The following is a 14,062-nucleotide window of genomic DNA, read 5'->3' on the forward strand; positions in this document are numbered from 1 at the left end:
TGCTGATAGGGTGAAGGTGAGTTAGACCGCTTGATCCTATTTGAGAAGAGGTGAGATGCATTGACTTTTAGGCCTCTCGAGCTTTCGATTGTTCCCAATATTCCCAATAGAGTCGTTCCGCAGCCACATAGGAAAGATAACGAAATATGTTGCAATAAGGTATAGCCTATACATTTTGGAATGATTGGATGAAACTTTGAAGAATATATTGACAAATGGGTAAGTTCTTTCATGTAGAATGTTACTACCTACTGTAGGTACTAGTGTATGTAGGTAGGTACCCATGTATTGAAGGGCGGGTTTTTACGCTATTTGACGCTATCTTCTCGTGGGTTTAATGGGATGTTTGAGTGGGGTGCTATGTGAGTTTGGTATATCTTGCCCAATAAGCGGCGATTTGTCAACAGTCGCGTGGTCTAATGGTTATGATTTCTCGTTCACATTGATGTGTTCCCACTTACAAAGTCCCGAGAAGGTTCCGTGTTCGATCCACGGCGTGACTATTTCTTTTGCTTTTTCTGATGTTGAACCCGACGATTCTTTCAGATAGGTAATTCAAGAAGATTGTTTTTTTAAGGCCAATTGTTCAATGGTCATTCTTGTTTTATTGTCCATGTGATTGAATACGTCATTGGAACTTTACTTAACTTACTGGCTGTCAGGATGTTTAATAGTGAACCTTTCCAAAACAACATCGATTCACTTTGATAGAGGATAATACTACACTCAAAAGCCTCATATATGTACTATATGGAAACGATAACACATTCAGATAAGTCAACTCCTTTGTGATTCTTCCAGGTTGAGAGAGTGAATTATGACATACGCGACCACATATCAGTCATAGTGTACGTCCAATCCAATTGACATTTTCTTGTGGCTGAAATATCATACAATTAACTCCAGTCTATTATCAAGTCATCGATACATGATAAATAGCGCAGTCAGACCATCACATCCTCATCCCATACTTATTCGGATAAGAACGGACCGAAAGAGGAATGAAACAAAAGCGATGATCAATGCAGAAAGCCGTTTTAGATGTCAGTGACATGATAACTGCATTATGAGACTCGCTGTCATTCTCTTGCATCCATATAACCACACTAAAGAGATATATGAATGAGACACGCAGCGTCACTAGCAACGCCAGACGTCGGTCTTTCTCCAGATCGCCCGTCAGATACGAAATAGGCGCTGACAGATAGTATCCTAATCTACGAGCCAATTCCAGTGGCACATGTCACTCCGCATCTTCTCACGCCATTTTATAGCACTTTCGGCTCGTGGCAGGAAGGAAATGGGCTCGTGGGCGCGGCAATATCCGCGAGCATGTCGCCGTACGTCACAGTCGCCCCCGACTCGAGGGGACGGGGATAGGTTCTACGTTGATTACCGGATACAGAAAACTGCTGATGCCAAGTGAAGGAGAAGCCAAAGCAAGCTTTGGTAGATACCTACCTAGGTAAGAGACGTGGCTACGTGGCTGCATAGGCCCGGGGGCGCGTCAGAGATGTAAGTCCCTTCGACGAGGGGGAACAGCCTTGCATCACGCTCCTTCATCTCCGGCTTCCTCTACCACGGGGGAGCCGTGACGCCTTGGCCGACATACTACGACGGTTTCAGAAGCCCGTCGGGCATCTAGATGGGTCCTCCGGTCATCAGCTAGAACCTGGTATGGATGTAGGTAATTCGCCTAGCGGGGAAGAAGAAGAAGAAGAAGAAAAGAAAAGAAGGAATACGAGCAGCTGGATTACAAAGCGGTTTGGTCCGACGAGCTGGGCTCGTGACGAAGGTCCTGTAATGCGGGTAGCTGCTGTCCCACCCCCTCGACCAAACCCCTGCACCTAGCCGGCGACAGCTGGGGGCTTTCCAGCCAACAGGCGGCCTCAGACCGCCGGCCTCGTGCGTCTCCTGTGTAAGTAGATTGCGCAAGTGAGGTCGGTAGGGCAGATCAAGATCGCCTGATTCTCGCGCCGGCCAAGAGTCGCGGTCTCGTATAAAAAAAAGAACCGAATTAGAACATGGCCTGCAGGTACCTATGCTGGGGAAAGAAAAAGGGGGCGCTTTATTTTAGGGACGAGACGTGTTATATTGACGACCTTGGAACTTGTGTAGGTAACTTCAAATCCTGCGGGGAGAGAGGATCGAGGCGTAGTCGTGATTACGATGCGTCATTCGCGAGAGATAACAGATCTTGTAGTACGACGGCGCAACTAGTCTCGCTAGTTACGGACAGAAACCTCCTCCTTCACACCGCCGGGTTCTTGTTGGTTACTCGACCTTCTCCTCACTCTCGTGATATCGATTTAGAATTCGGTGATAGGTCATAAATAGGTCAAAAGGGCTTTTCGAACAGGGTCTATTTGGTTATTAGGACCCGATTTGGGAGGGACTGCGTTACCACTGTCGTCAATTGAGCTAACGAATCCGGCAATATCTTGGTTCTTTTTCGTTTCGTGGTGTCATGTGCTTACTGTTCTCCTTGATGTACTATCAAATTATCAATTTTGAGACGTCATATATTGCGCTTCTTTTTACTTTACATCAATACCTCGTGCTGAAAAGCCGGAAACCCCTTTTTATGCAGTCTCCTAATTTTAAGTCTAAGTTTTATTTTTTATTATAAATCACATCAGTAAAGCAGATTCAATCATAATTGATTGATCCGTGAGGTATGATATGAGAAAAGTGGTATGAGGAAGAAAAGTAGTAAGATAATTATGAGGTGAACGCGATGCTATGCTCGTCCAAGCTGAAATTTGCTAACATCGCGCAAAGAGTAGTGATGTCCTCCGAAGCTGAGTTCGTATAATGCTTTTCATGTAACACTAGTTACGACAAATTCCACGACGCCAGCTTATGTCGAAATGAAAAAAAAAAGTACGATAACCGCCGCTACTGCGGTGCGACCACATATAGTAAGTAGATCCTTCGTAAAACCTAAATATTCCTCCGCCGGTCTTAGGGATGGGATCAAGCATCCAATAGCGTCTCGTCGCTCTCCCAATCTTCCCACGTCGGCTTGTCATATCCATTAGGCCGTGTCGGTCTCACATGACCGATCTTAATTCCGTCCACCTGTAGCGACTCCTTTGTCCATGTCACTACTCCGCCATAAGCTTCGCTATATGCGCTTTGCATTGTATGGCTTGCAAATAGCGCCGGATGCAGATGTTTGACACTGGCTAAAGCTCGCTGGCTAACTTCGTCGACGGAATCGTTATGGCGCAGTTCGAAGAAACGAGGGTCGTGTTCGCGACGGAGTTGGTCTTTGACGTCGATCGGATACGTACCGAGGGATAAGAGGAAGATGTTATACTGTGATAGGCTAGTTCGGCAGATCCAGCTTCCTCCTTGTGTCGCCCTACGGTATATGCCGGTGAGAGCCGCGATAGTGCCGACGCATCCCGTACCGTAATCAGACATAGGAAAGGGCGGGACGACCGGTTCGTTAAGACCCATGAACCGGCCCTGCTCCCATGCCACGCCCGTAACGCAGTCGGCGATCTGCTGCCAACCTGGCCGGCCGGCCCACTCGGCGCCTATCTCGGTACCGCCAAAGCAGTCCTCTGCCACATAAACGATACCCTTGCCGCGTCGCGCTGCTTTTGCTGCAAGATCCTCGGGTCGATAACCGAGGTTAGCAATAACTCCCGGTCGGTACCCATCAATTATCACGTCTGCTGTCTCAAGGAGAGATTCAAAAATAGCGACGTCATGCGGGTTCTTGAGATGTAGGGATGTGGTGTGTTTGCCGGTGTTGACGTCCAATTGGAAGAATGGAACATCTGGTAACTGCGACGATGTAATCTTTAACACGGATGCGCCATGCGCTGCTAGGGATCGGCCGATAGTTGGCCCTGCAATCACCCGACACAGCTCAATAACACGAAGTCCCTGCAGACACTGACTTGGCCCATTTGTGGATTCTGTAAAGGGGACAGGTGGCGTATCCATGCCCAAAGACTTCACTGTAAATAGCGGAAGAGACGCCATCGCTCGGCCATGATTCGTCTTTTGATACTTCTCATTGGTAAGAACGGGGACACCTGCCTGCCGATATTCTCGATTCAGCCTTTCCAACTCGTCTCCTGAAAACCGTCTGACCGCCCCTTCTATGGTGTTAATACAATCGTGGTAATCTGTCAGACCGGGGAGAAATGCGGGAAGGCCAATCATTTCCAGAGTCGTGGTAGCCTCTAACGATCCGTGTATGTGATAGTATTCACCTCGATTCTTGGTCTCGTATAGGCCTGCTGACAGGCGGCGATATAAATTTGACTGCGCCTTGTTTAGGTCGGTGTCTTAGTATCTTGGTTAGCATAACTGTTTCTAAATTTACCTAGTGTGGATATACAAGACGAACCCGGGATTCGTTCCTTGGTCTTGGGGTTGCACTTATCCAAGCCGTCGATGTTGGTGATATAAGCAGACATTATTAATGAGGTCACACGTTCTAGGTCGACTTTGACTGCCCTTTCACGCTTCGCTCCCCGAACGTCCGTGATAGCTGCGGCAGCGCATCCCTCCAGCGCTTTAAGTGCCGCTACTGTTTCTTGTTCACGCAGGGGACACGGAAAGCATACTGTATCCCCTGCACGAGAATTTCTCAAGAACATAACGCGATCAGCGTATTTCAGGAACTCCTTTGGAAGCTCCGTCTTTGCGGCCCTCAAAAGTTGTCTCAAGGCATCCTTCGCACCTTCACCTACAGAGTGCTTTTTGAGTCCCACCAGACCACTAGGTGGCGATGTTTTTAGTTGTCTGATGGTCATGATGGTAAAAGTATGATAGGGTATAACGATATAAGTATGTCTGCACTAAGGTTGAAGAGAGGAATATAGGAGAGAGTGCGCCACATAGCGACTTAAAGTACTTAAAATAAAGATCTTTAGCAAATATGAACTACAAATGACAGTACGTATGCAGACATATTGTGATTCATCAGATTCGGAGCAATTCACCGAAATAGCCTGTCGGTGAGATCGTGACTCGGACATATATAAGTGATAAGAAAAAAAACTAGACTAAGAAGCAGCAAGCAAAACATGGCCGATCAGAAGGCCTGAAAGGGCTCGTCTAGCAAAATCATACATGTATGTAAGGGATAAAAACATGTCACTGAGGCTAATGGGCTGTTGTCATAGCCAATGTACTCGAGGTCAAACATGTGCCGGACTGTTTAAGGAGTGGTGAACTAAGGATAGCCAAGGCCAAGCGTATTAACACGTCAATTCTCGCAGTACACCCGAAGACGCGGGAGCCATTCTTGTGGATGTAAAACTGTAAGGCATATTCGCATGAAGATGCCAATATGACTTCGAAGAGTTGCCGGCGGCTGACCGAATCTAGTGGACGATCAGTATTCAAGTCGAGATAAGGAGAAAAAGTCTTGAGCGTGGATGACTCTAAGTCGTCTCCAGTGAACGAATTAGGCGGCTGGCAATGAATAGCCGCGAGCTAAGTTTAAAATACCCAATGCTACCGACGTCAACATGATGTCGGTAGATAAGGCAAGCCTATTCTGAATGCGGGCCGGCTCACGTCAATTGTGACGGGATGATGGGAATATGGTGCGAGTGATCTTGGAGAAATCTGATTCACAGGGTTGCGTGCATATTCCGAGTACCGACTTGATTTCCTATTCAGATTGTTTGCTGTCGAGAAATATCGAGCAGTTGGCAAATTAGCCACGAGATTCCTGGAGTCTTGGATGCGAGGGCCGGGTGCTTCATCCGAGAAATGCGAATCCATCTAGACCCTGTAAAACTGTAAAATCCTGATGGGTTGGTATCCAACGGTTTCCAGTGGCACGTCAGGTTTCAGAAAACTGACACTGGCAGCTTGTCTTAGATTACTTCTCTGGGACGTGAAGGCCGGTTCATAAACGGTGAAGAAGAGGTCTTAGGTAAGTTTTTGTAGTTGAGGATGATTGAGCCTCAAAAATGGAGAACCCGCCTTAGAGACCTTAGATAGTGGATCCTGGATATGCCCTATATGGGAAATGAGACGGAATACTTAATTCTACTTATCTGACTTACTAGTACGTGCTACAATACCGATAAATTCTTTCCTTGGCATGTACTCCATCGTACGGTACTCGACCCGTCCCATCTAACCCCTGGACCATGTAGCCATTTAGGTGCACTATCCGATGAGTTTAACTGCTAGGGCGAGACCTTCTTTGCCCCTAATACGAACTATATTTTGCGGAGTACGGAGTATTATGTACAACGTGCCTTACTTACACCCACCTACACGTGCAAAAGCCTAAAGTCTATCTAGATTCTACCTTGAGTTTAATAATAACGTTGAAGTTGACCGGGGACGAACACCAGGTCATACACAAATTATGAGTTTTGTCATAATCCAAAAGACCCTGGGTTCGATTTTATCTTACTCATCTCACTTGGAATCAGTAGGGAGTCCAATAATTGAAAATCCAACCCGAGACATTTGCTGTGTACTGTGGATACGGAGTTGACCAGTCACTTTTTTAATATCTTCTTCAACAGTCAGATCTCTGGTTAAAAAAAGGAATAACCCGGTTCTGGACCCTGTGATCTTCACATGGATCTCATCCAGATCTAAGTTCTGGGATATCAAGAAAAAGTCCGCACTCCTGGTATCGTCCAAGGTCCAACTATCTCGAGAAAGTCCACAGCCCACCTGTCGAAAGGAGGAATAAATATGCCGCTATCTCCCGCACCTTAAGGCGTGCTAAAACGCCACTTAACTGCCTAACGGAGTCTCACTTGATTGATCTACAGCCCAGCTACCCAATCACGGTTCTACTGGCTACCCAGCCCTGCCTCGATTTCTCATCGAAATCATGACCACAAAGCTCAATGTCGGTCGAGACCGCCCATTGTCCGGTGAAGGAGGAGGGCGCCGAGCCGGCCACTTGGAGTGTGCATGGCTTTTACGTTGGCTCCCCTTGAAGAAAAAAAAATCTACCTAACAAGCCGGCCCTTGCATTCTCTCCATTAAACCTTTTCCATGATAGCTCTTTTTCTGTTCATCTCCCGCTTCCGACACGTCCCGTTGTTCCCCAAAAGTCCTACGCCTTCTTCGTGTCTTCTTTCACTTAACTGGTGTTGTGACAGATCATTATAGCGCTCCAGTGAGAGCTAGCTGCTCGACACCTGGCCACAGTCTGTATACACTCGGCTATACTCTTCTCCACTTAGTTTCCGCCACCCACGCGTTTACAGCGACCCTACCTTTAGGCAGGTACCAGAATACCAGAATAGCAATAGCGCTCAACCCGTTCGTACCCCAGTGCAGATCGGTCTCTATACACTGCCGAGTGCACAAACGATTCCCGAGTCAATTCTTCGTATCATTCCACGACTCTGGACCTGAGCCCCCGTCTGCTTTCCGATAGGGCTGAGTCTGGATATTTGTCCGCATCCGAGACCGCCGCTGAAGTGCCGTAAGACCGGCGCCGCCCCCGAAGTCATTTGTTTTTTATTCTCTCCATTGTCCGACTTGTGTCTTGTCGTTCTGTGGCAAGGTGTCGGATGGCGGATGTGACCTAAACCTCTTGTGGCTCAAACCATCATGACACGACCTAAGGTTGATCCTGACAAGAGGCAACGTACTGCCCAGGCATGTGATTCATGTAAGCGTAGGAAACAAAAGGTCAGTCAATTGATATTTTCTTTTCTACTCCCTTCTTCCTCAACATTACTTCCCTTACATCGTCGGTGACTATCCTGTACCACCTCATACGTGAGATCGCCGACCTTTCGATGACGGAGGCGTGAGCTAGCAAGATAGACGACTTATCCACCAGGCAAGCCTGTCTCTTAGCGTCTCCCTCTTGAACAGTGTACAGCATGAGCAACGACGACGTGTGCTATGCTAATGTCTTCGGATGACTTCCCTGGGTCTCACAACGGTTGGCGTGGCCGTGTAGCCATTCGCGGACGGGATGTCTAAAGGCTATCATACGATTCAAACAAACGTCGAGTTTTGTGATTGCTATCCCTGCTAATCTGGATATTGTTGTAGTGCAATGGACTAAAACCATGTAGCACCTGTATGAAACGAAGCCTGGATTGTTTGTACACGCCAACGAGCCTTGAAACCGGGTCGCAGGAGCCTCTTGGGTCGCCGACCAAACGCCGACACGTCGAGAACTCGCCAAGGACAATCAAGTCTATCCTTGAGCCCAGCCAGACTCTCGCGACGCACGCTCCGTCTCTAGTTTCGTGGAATCAACCTACCGATAGGTCTGCAATGAGCCTAGCGGAAACCGAACCGCCCGAGTCAAGCCAGAAGAAGCTTGTGGGGACGGGTCGCTATTTTCTCGGCGGTAATGATCGCGATTTTGACTCCCGTTCTCGGGTTAGCAATGCTAGCGGGGTTGCGGACGAAGCTGAGATTGTGTCTTTACCCAGAATGCTGATGGACACAACGGGAAGGTTGCGTAAGTAAGACCACACAAATCACCTGCAAACGAACCGCCTGCCCTATCTTTTTCTAGACTCATCACTATGTTTCTTGTTTGGTACTTCATATGTATGCCTGAACTATGTTTACAAAGAGGGGCTGAAAAGAAGTGATAATAACCACCCCCTTTTATTACCGCGTTCAAGTTCCAGGCACATTTTTCTGAGATTAAGTACTCAGCGTACTAATGCAATCTAGTTTACGTGGGTGAATCAGCGAGTCTTTCCTATCTGCAGTTGATTCGTATGATCGTTGAAAGTGTCTCTGGGCCTTCAGAATTTACCCTTGATCCCCAGCGACACCATATACTGGAGAATACCATCCAGCTCCCTCGTGACATAAAGCCGACAGGGCTACTTCCCGATAGGAAGACGGCTGATATACTAGTGGATTCATTCTTCACAAACGTACGTTTATCCTGGATATGAAATATAGATTGACTCACCCAGCTACAGACATCGGGCCTTGTCGACATATTTAATAGAAAAGATTTTCTCCGATCTGTCGATGAGTGCTACAAAGAGCCTCTCAACACGAACCCACCCCTTATATGCATTCTAAACCTGGTGTTTGCTATCGGTTTAGCTATCGCTCGTCCAATAAATGGAACCGATGAGGCTACCATAATTCAAAAGTTGCACGCTGAGCCTACCAATCGTGCTGAATTATTCTATCGAAATGCCGAAAACATCTACCACCCGGTGTCGGGATTTGAGGATGCAGACTTCTGGTCAGTCCAAGCCCTCCTCTTAATGTCCCTCTATAAGTTGGTAGTTTCGAAGAGGAATGCATCATACTTCTACTATGGTATGTAATATTGTCCATCTCCCCCTTTTCTATCCTTGTCTGCGGTATCGGTTCTATTCGATCTCTATCATTGAACCTAACGAGCGCGCAGGTATGGCAGTGCGGTCCGCCTTCGCGATGGGACTCCACAGGGAGGAGAGCATGGTGATTTTCAGCGACTCGGAACGTCACATTCGGAGGAACGTATGGAGGACTTTATTCGTTCTCGATCGCTTCCTTGCGGCATGCCTTGGCCGCCCCATAAGCATACCAGAGGATGACTGCTCCGAGCATGCGCTAGAAGCGCCGATGAGGACCCGTACTGATGAATCCATGATGGGTGATGATGCACAAGCAACAAATTCGATAGCTTTGGATACTGCAGTAACGAGCTGTTACTGGATTGGATCTACGCTTAAGAAAGTTTACTCCAAGAGAAAGGTATCAACTCTTGTGGCGCAAGACATCGCGGATCACCTTGAGAACTGGGAGCGAGAACTACATCAGAGCCTACATTGCCAACGGATTAAGGACGGGCCAATCGATTTAGCGCAAGCTGTCGCCATCCTTCATGTAAACCTCCTGCATTGCCACTCTGTGTTGCTTCTCACGAGACCCTTCTTTTTATACCTCCTCAAGATGGGTTGCGATGACATATCTAGGAATATTCACAAAACGGCTCATGTTAGCTCAAGGTTAGAGAAATTCTCTCAGACCTGTGTCGAGGCCTCGCAGCGCACGATAATCATCGCCCGGTCCGCTTTAGAAGCTGGATATTTGCCTCAGTGTAACCCCTTTGTAATGTTAGATCTCCCTCCTGCCTCAGTGAAATTTGGAAGGAAACCCAACACTAATGCAGACCCCCTATTTTCCTAAACAGATATTTTGTCTTTGCAGCGGCACTCATCATTCTGAGCAACGAGTTTGCTTCATTATATCACAACCCTGATGCGGAAAATTCGATTCACAGTGTCCTAGGCATTCTCACGTACTGCGGAGAAAGGGACGCGCAGGCTAAAAGGGTCTACGACATAATCAATAGCTTCCACAAGGCCAATACGCATCGTCCTCCGACAACGAGGAAAATATATTTGCCCGGGAGGAAGATACCCACGATATCTACGCTGTCCCAGACATTTCCACATGACCCGATGTCGCCGTTTTTTCATCATGTTAAAGCCGAACGACAGGACCTGTTCGTCAACGAGCTACCCTCCATGAAGGAGCGGCAATTGAGCATGCCGAATATGCACTCAGAACCCGTTATGCCTCGTATGATGCCACCACCGCTCCAGCAACCCAGCCCCGAAGGGAGTGTGTCGTTGAATAGCGGAATTGCTGCAACCATGGCACCAGCAATAGAGACGCTCAGTGGCAGCGACAATGACTTCGACTTGGATATACTATGGCACGGCTGGGCGCCGCCGTCCGTCAGTAGTATGGGTCTTCCGCCCACATTACACCCGACCGAGCCCTTCGATGCGTATGGGCTTCATCACCCGCCAATGCCGCAGGGGAACGGCCTGAACCCTCACGTGCCGTCGTATCCGCCATCAGATTACAGATGATCACTGGAAAACGAACATAGACCATACTTCTGATCGAAGAAGCGGATGGTCTGGTATAATCGATGGGACACACATATCCGTATATAGGGGATCATTTCTTTGGCATATTAGGAAGTTCACTGTTCGGATGAGGATGGCGTTGGAATCTAGATGGAATAATCTACGCGCGCTACCTCGCTGGTGGGTTTCGGCGAAGGGATATACCTACGGACAAGGGAGTTTAGTGCGGCGCCACTTCAGGTATACATCTTCGGTTGTGTGTTTTTTTCTTTTACTGCGAGGTTGAGCAGGTCTCTTTTGTTCGGCTCCTAAGCAACGCATATTGTGGGTCATGGGATAATGAGATACCTCAGGGCAAGTTTAGCTATACTTTCATAGTTACCTATATATGATATCATTTACTTTACACATCTGCCTCTGTGGTTATGAGAAAACCGGCTTGAACAGACTTGACTATATGACATTGTTTGGTGGCTCAGTAGCACCTTACAAGGCGGTAATCTGCTCAGCTGAGAACTGGGTCTGGTCCACCAGGTCAGGTGGGCTATATTCAGGGGTTCTACAGACTTAACCAAGTTGAGGAGATAGTCTACGTAGGATGAGAGAGAGCACATTATTATAGGACAACACGTACGCGTTATCCTGCGTGGCGTACTTCTAATCACAGGCTTAACGCAGAGTCATGCGGGATAAAGTCCCATGGCCTAGGTTTCCTATTTTTCGGTGAAGCTATCTGCGCGTAAGTGAAATAACTAAAGTCGCCTTCCACGCCGAAAAGCGCGATCAGATTTCTCAATACCTAGCGAACCTTGGTCAACTTTGGGTGCGCGGTGTTCTTCCATAACGCTCAGGGGTGCATAGTTACACATGTCCTACTTTGTATAGGGGTCATTTCAAGAGCATTCACTTACGAAGCATTCATCTTAATGATTAGGTTACTTTTGATAGTTACATTGTAGGTACACGTTTACTGTGTGAATTTCTCGACATATATTCCTCCAGAATCATTTTTTGTCACTCTTGTTGTAGCTACAATGGATCTACTTCATGCGTGTGCCTACGGTACTACTGCATAGTACGGCGTCTATCAACCTGAGTAGACGAGTCTCAGCTACCTAATTCTACATACGGGGTGAGTATAACTGTGGAAGTCCCCAACTGGGACTAGAACGCGACCAAGGTCTTCATCGTCGTAGAATATGGCCAGTCTCGGATTTCCCCCCCTTTTTGTTGGTTCTCGGTCGAGGTTAATTTCTATAACTATCAAGGTAGGAAAGTGGTCTCGGCCAAGACTACACCTAGCGCAATCACATCTCCTAAATTACCTCGTCAGCGCTAGGTAATCGAATCGTCCAAGGACATGATCTCGTGTCCTGGTGGCGATGCTTATCTCCACAGAAGCGCGCGAATTGCCTGCCCCTGTCTGCGTTAGAGGGAAAAAGTACCCCAAGCAGGTTCAAGGTATATTCCCGCTTACTGGTTGGGAACTATCGATCAAACTAATTTATGACAGTCGCATCTGGGGATCGACCGGCCATCTCATTGGGGAACATCAGGAACCACGGAATAAGGAGGCTGGGGGAGGAAGGGGGAGGGGGTGATTCCGAGGATTGGAAATACCGGGGCTTTTGTCGTCGAGTCACATCTTCCCTCTTCACACGTAGCGGCGCGCTGGCAACCCCAGTACCCTGTACATCGACATGTGCGTCATGGATGTCGAGGATGCGAAAAAACGGGTAGTCGGTACCCTGTAGGCGGTAGGCGGTTGGCAACGAAGCAGGGCATGAGCTACATTTCAGGCTCCAGCGGCTAAGACAAGATTCTGCTCGACATGAAGTAGCGCAGCTGTGATGACGGGCGCGTCGATCGTCGTTTTCGTGCAGGCGTTGGGCACCCACTTCTATTCGTCGGCATCGGCCATCCCGTCTTCCCTCACCAGAAATCGAATCTGCTTTCGATAATAATTAGAAAAAAAAAGGCCTTGCCTGCCGACGGACGTAGTCGGGCGTTCACGCGCGGGACGTGCCGCCGTCACCGAGGTATCAGGTATCAGATCAGAGTTCTCCGTCGATCACCTCGACGCTCCCCTGGGGCGATGTTGGTAACGTCTCATACCTAATGTGACGTGTGATCACCAATTCTCAGATCATGTTCGGAGCCTCTCGCACGACATCTACCCCCTAAGAATATTGTAGTTGTATTCGTACTGTCCTGTCTTATCCCCCCAAACCTTCGACTCGCATATACCAATATACCGTATCATACATGGCCTACCTACATGCCTACATAACCAGCCGGCAGACCAACGGCGCCGAAAGTAATTGCTGCCTAACTACCGGCGCTGCCGGTACATACATACACTGGAACGTTCTGTATGTCGTCGAGATTCTGAACTTGCGGTGTAGAAAAGAAAGTCTTGGTATGACGAGTCGGGGAATATTCGTGGGGTGATAGAGGCGACGTGAAGTGAGGAGTAAGTCAATTAATATGAAGGCGAGAGGGAAAAAGAAGTTCCCTCTGTTGCAATTTGCTAGAGGTATGTACGTTGTATGTAGAGTAGATATGATAGCACTATACAAAACGGCGTTCCGTTTTATGTATGTCGCTTCGGATTCCCCGTTTTCTGCCCTTTCTCTCGTCACGGTGGTGAAAGGGGAACTTTTAACGACGGAAGATGTCGGTTTCGAATATGATTGTGACCGTAACTTGCTTCTGGACGGTCGGTATATAGGGATCGAATTTGGGGCGTCACGAATCCTACGTAACTCCTCATAGACACCGACGGGCCGCCCCGCTCGCAAACCTGGCCGCAAATGGGAGGTATACGTCGGTAGCGACTCCGAAATATCGGTTTTCTGTTTTTTTTTTTGTTTGTTTATTCGTAACGGACTGAGGTTCAGCAAGGCGGATTCAATTCATGTATATGGGATAAAATAGGGGCAAAGAATGTATTATCTAATCGGACCGACGTGAACTAACTAAACAGGCCAGACACTGCGACCAAAACCTCTTCGAGTCTTCGTAGCATATAAAATACGACTATGTAGTAAACTTGGAAGTTAGGTAAATTGAGATGGAAAGTAAACTTTGGCACTGGAGAGCGTTGCTGGTTTGTCCCTTAAACTGAGGATTAGCGGATCCCCAGGCCCTAAGATTTGGGTCTCCCTATAGCAGTGGCTCCAGCTTCTAATTCGCCCAAAAAATCCTCCGGCACTCGCTGATCTCGACTTAGCAACTCTTGGTACTGG

At 47.9% G+C, this 14,062-nt stretch overlaps 3 protein-coding genes and 1 non-coding gene across 4 annotated transcripts; 3 read left to right on the forward strand and 1 right to left on the reverse strand.

Moving 5' to 3' along the window:
• Positions 1 to 405: 405 nt before the first annotated feature.
• On the forward strand, positions 406 to 503 carry F4807DRAFT_t26. Its single transcript has one exon. It is a non-coding gene; the product is annotated as a tRNA-Val (tRNA).
• A 2,473-nt stretch (positions 504 to 2,976) lies between these two features.
• Positions 2,977 to 4,778, reverse strand: F4807DRAFT_457030 (CoA-transferase family III; the record flags this gene model as incomplete). Its single annotated transcript, XM_048000976.1, has 2 exons — positions 2,977 to 4,307; positions 4,370 to 4,778. The coding sequence occupies 2 exons, from the start codon at positions 4,776 to 4,778 to the stop codon at positions 2,977 to 2,979; spliced, it is 1,740 nt and encodes a 579-aa protein (XP_047857464.1).
• Positions 4,779 to 7,948: 3,170 nt separating this feature from the next.
• On the forward strand, positions 7,949 to 8,575 carry F4807DRAFT_305454 (uncharacterized protein). The gene has a single exon (XM_047994982.1). It carries the CDS (start codon positions 8,050 to 8,052, stop codon positions 8,443 to 8,445), a length of 396 nt encoding a protein of 131 aa, XP_047857465.1. The 5' UTR covers positions 7,949 to 8,049; the 3' UTR covers positions 8,446 to 8,575.
• F4807DRAFT_305455 (fungal-specific transcription factor domain-containing protein) lies at positions 8,576 to 11,224 on the forward strand. The gene is made up of 4 exons (XM_047994983.1): positions 8,576 to 8,867; positions 8,916 to 9,267; positions 9,359 to 10,049; positions 10,127 to 11,224. The coding sequence occupies exons 1-4, from the start codon at positions 8,706 to 8,708 to the stop codon at positions 10,812 to 10,814; spliced, it is 1,893 nt and encodes a 630-aa protein (XP_047857466.1). The 5' UTR covers positions 8,576 to 8,705; the 3' UTR covers positions 10,815 to 11,224.
• The last annotated feature ends 2,838 nt before the right edge of the window (positions 11,225 to 14,062 follow it).

The sequence above is a fragment of the Annulohypoxylon truncatum genome (assembly GCF_022578515.1).
Source record: "Annulohypoxylon truncatum strain CBS 140777 unplaced genomic scaffold F4807scaffold_5, whole genome shotgun sequence".
Lineage (NCBI taxonomy): Eukaryota > Fungi > Ascomycota > Sordariomycetes > Xylariales > Hypoxylaceae > Annulohypoxylon > Annulohypoxylon truncatum.

What these genes read in the sequence shown, in the direction of transcription:
- F4807DRAFT_305454 (XM_047994982.1), top strand. Translation starts at nt 8,050, where the DNA reads ATGAAACGAAGCCTGGATTGTTTGTACACGCCAACGAGCCTTGAAACC.
- F4807DRAFT_305455 (XM_047994983.1), top strand. Translation starts at nt 8,706, where the DNA reads ATGATCGTTGAAAGTGTCTCTGGGCCTTCAGAATTTACCCTTGATCCC. An exon ending in TGCATCATACTTCTACTATG is followed by an intron (nt 9,268 to 9,358) that starts GTATGTAATATT and finishes ACGAGCGCGCAG; the next exon opens with GTATGGCAGTGCGGTCCGCC. An exon ending in CAGTGTAACCCCTTTGTAAT is followed by an intron (nt 10,050 to 10,126) that starts GTTAGATCTCCC and finishes TTTCCTAAACAG; the next exon opens with ATATTTTGTCTTTGCAGCGG.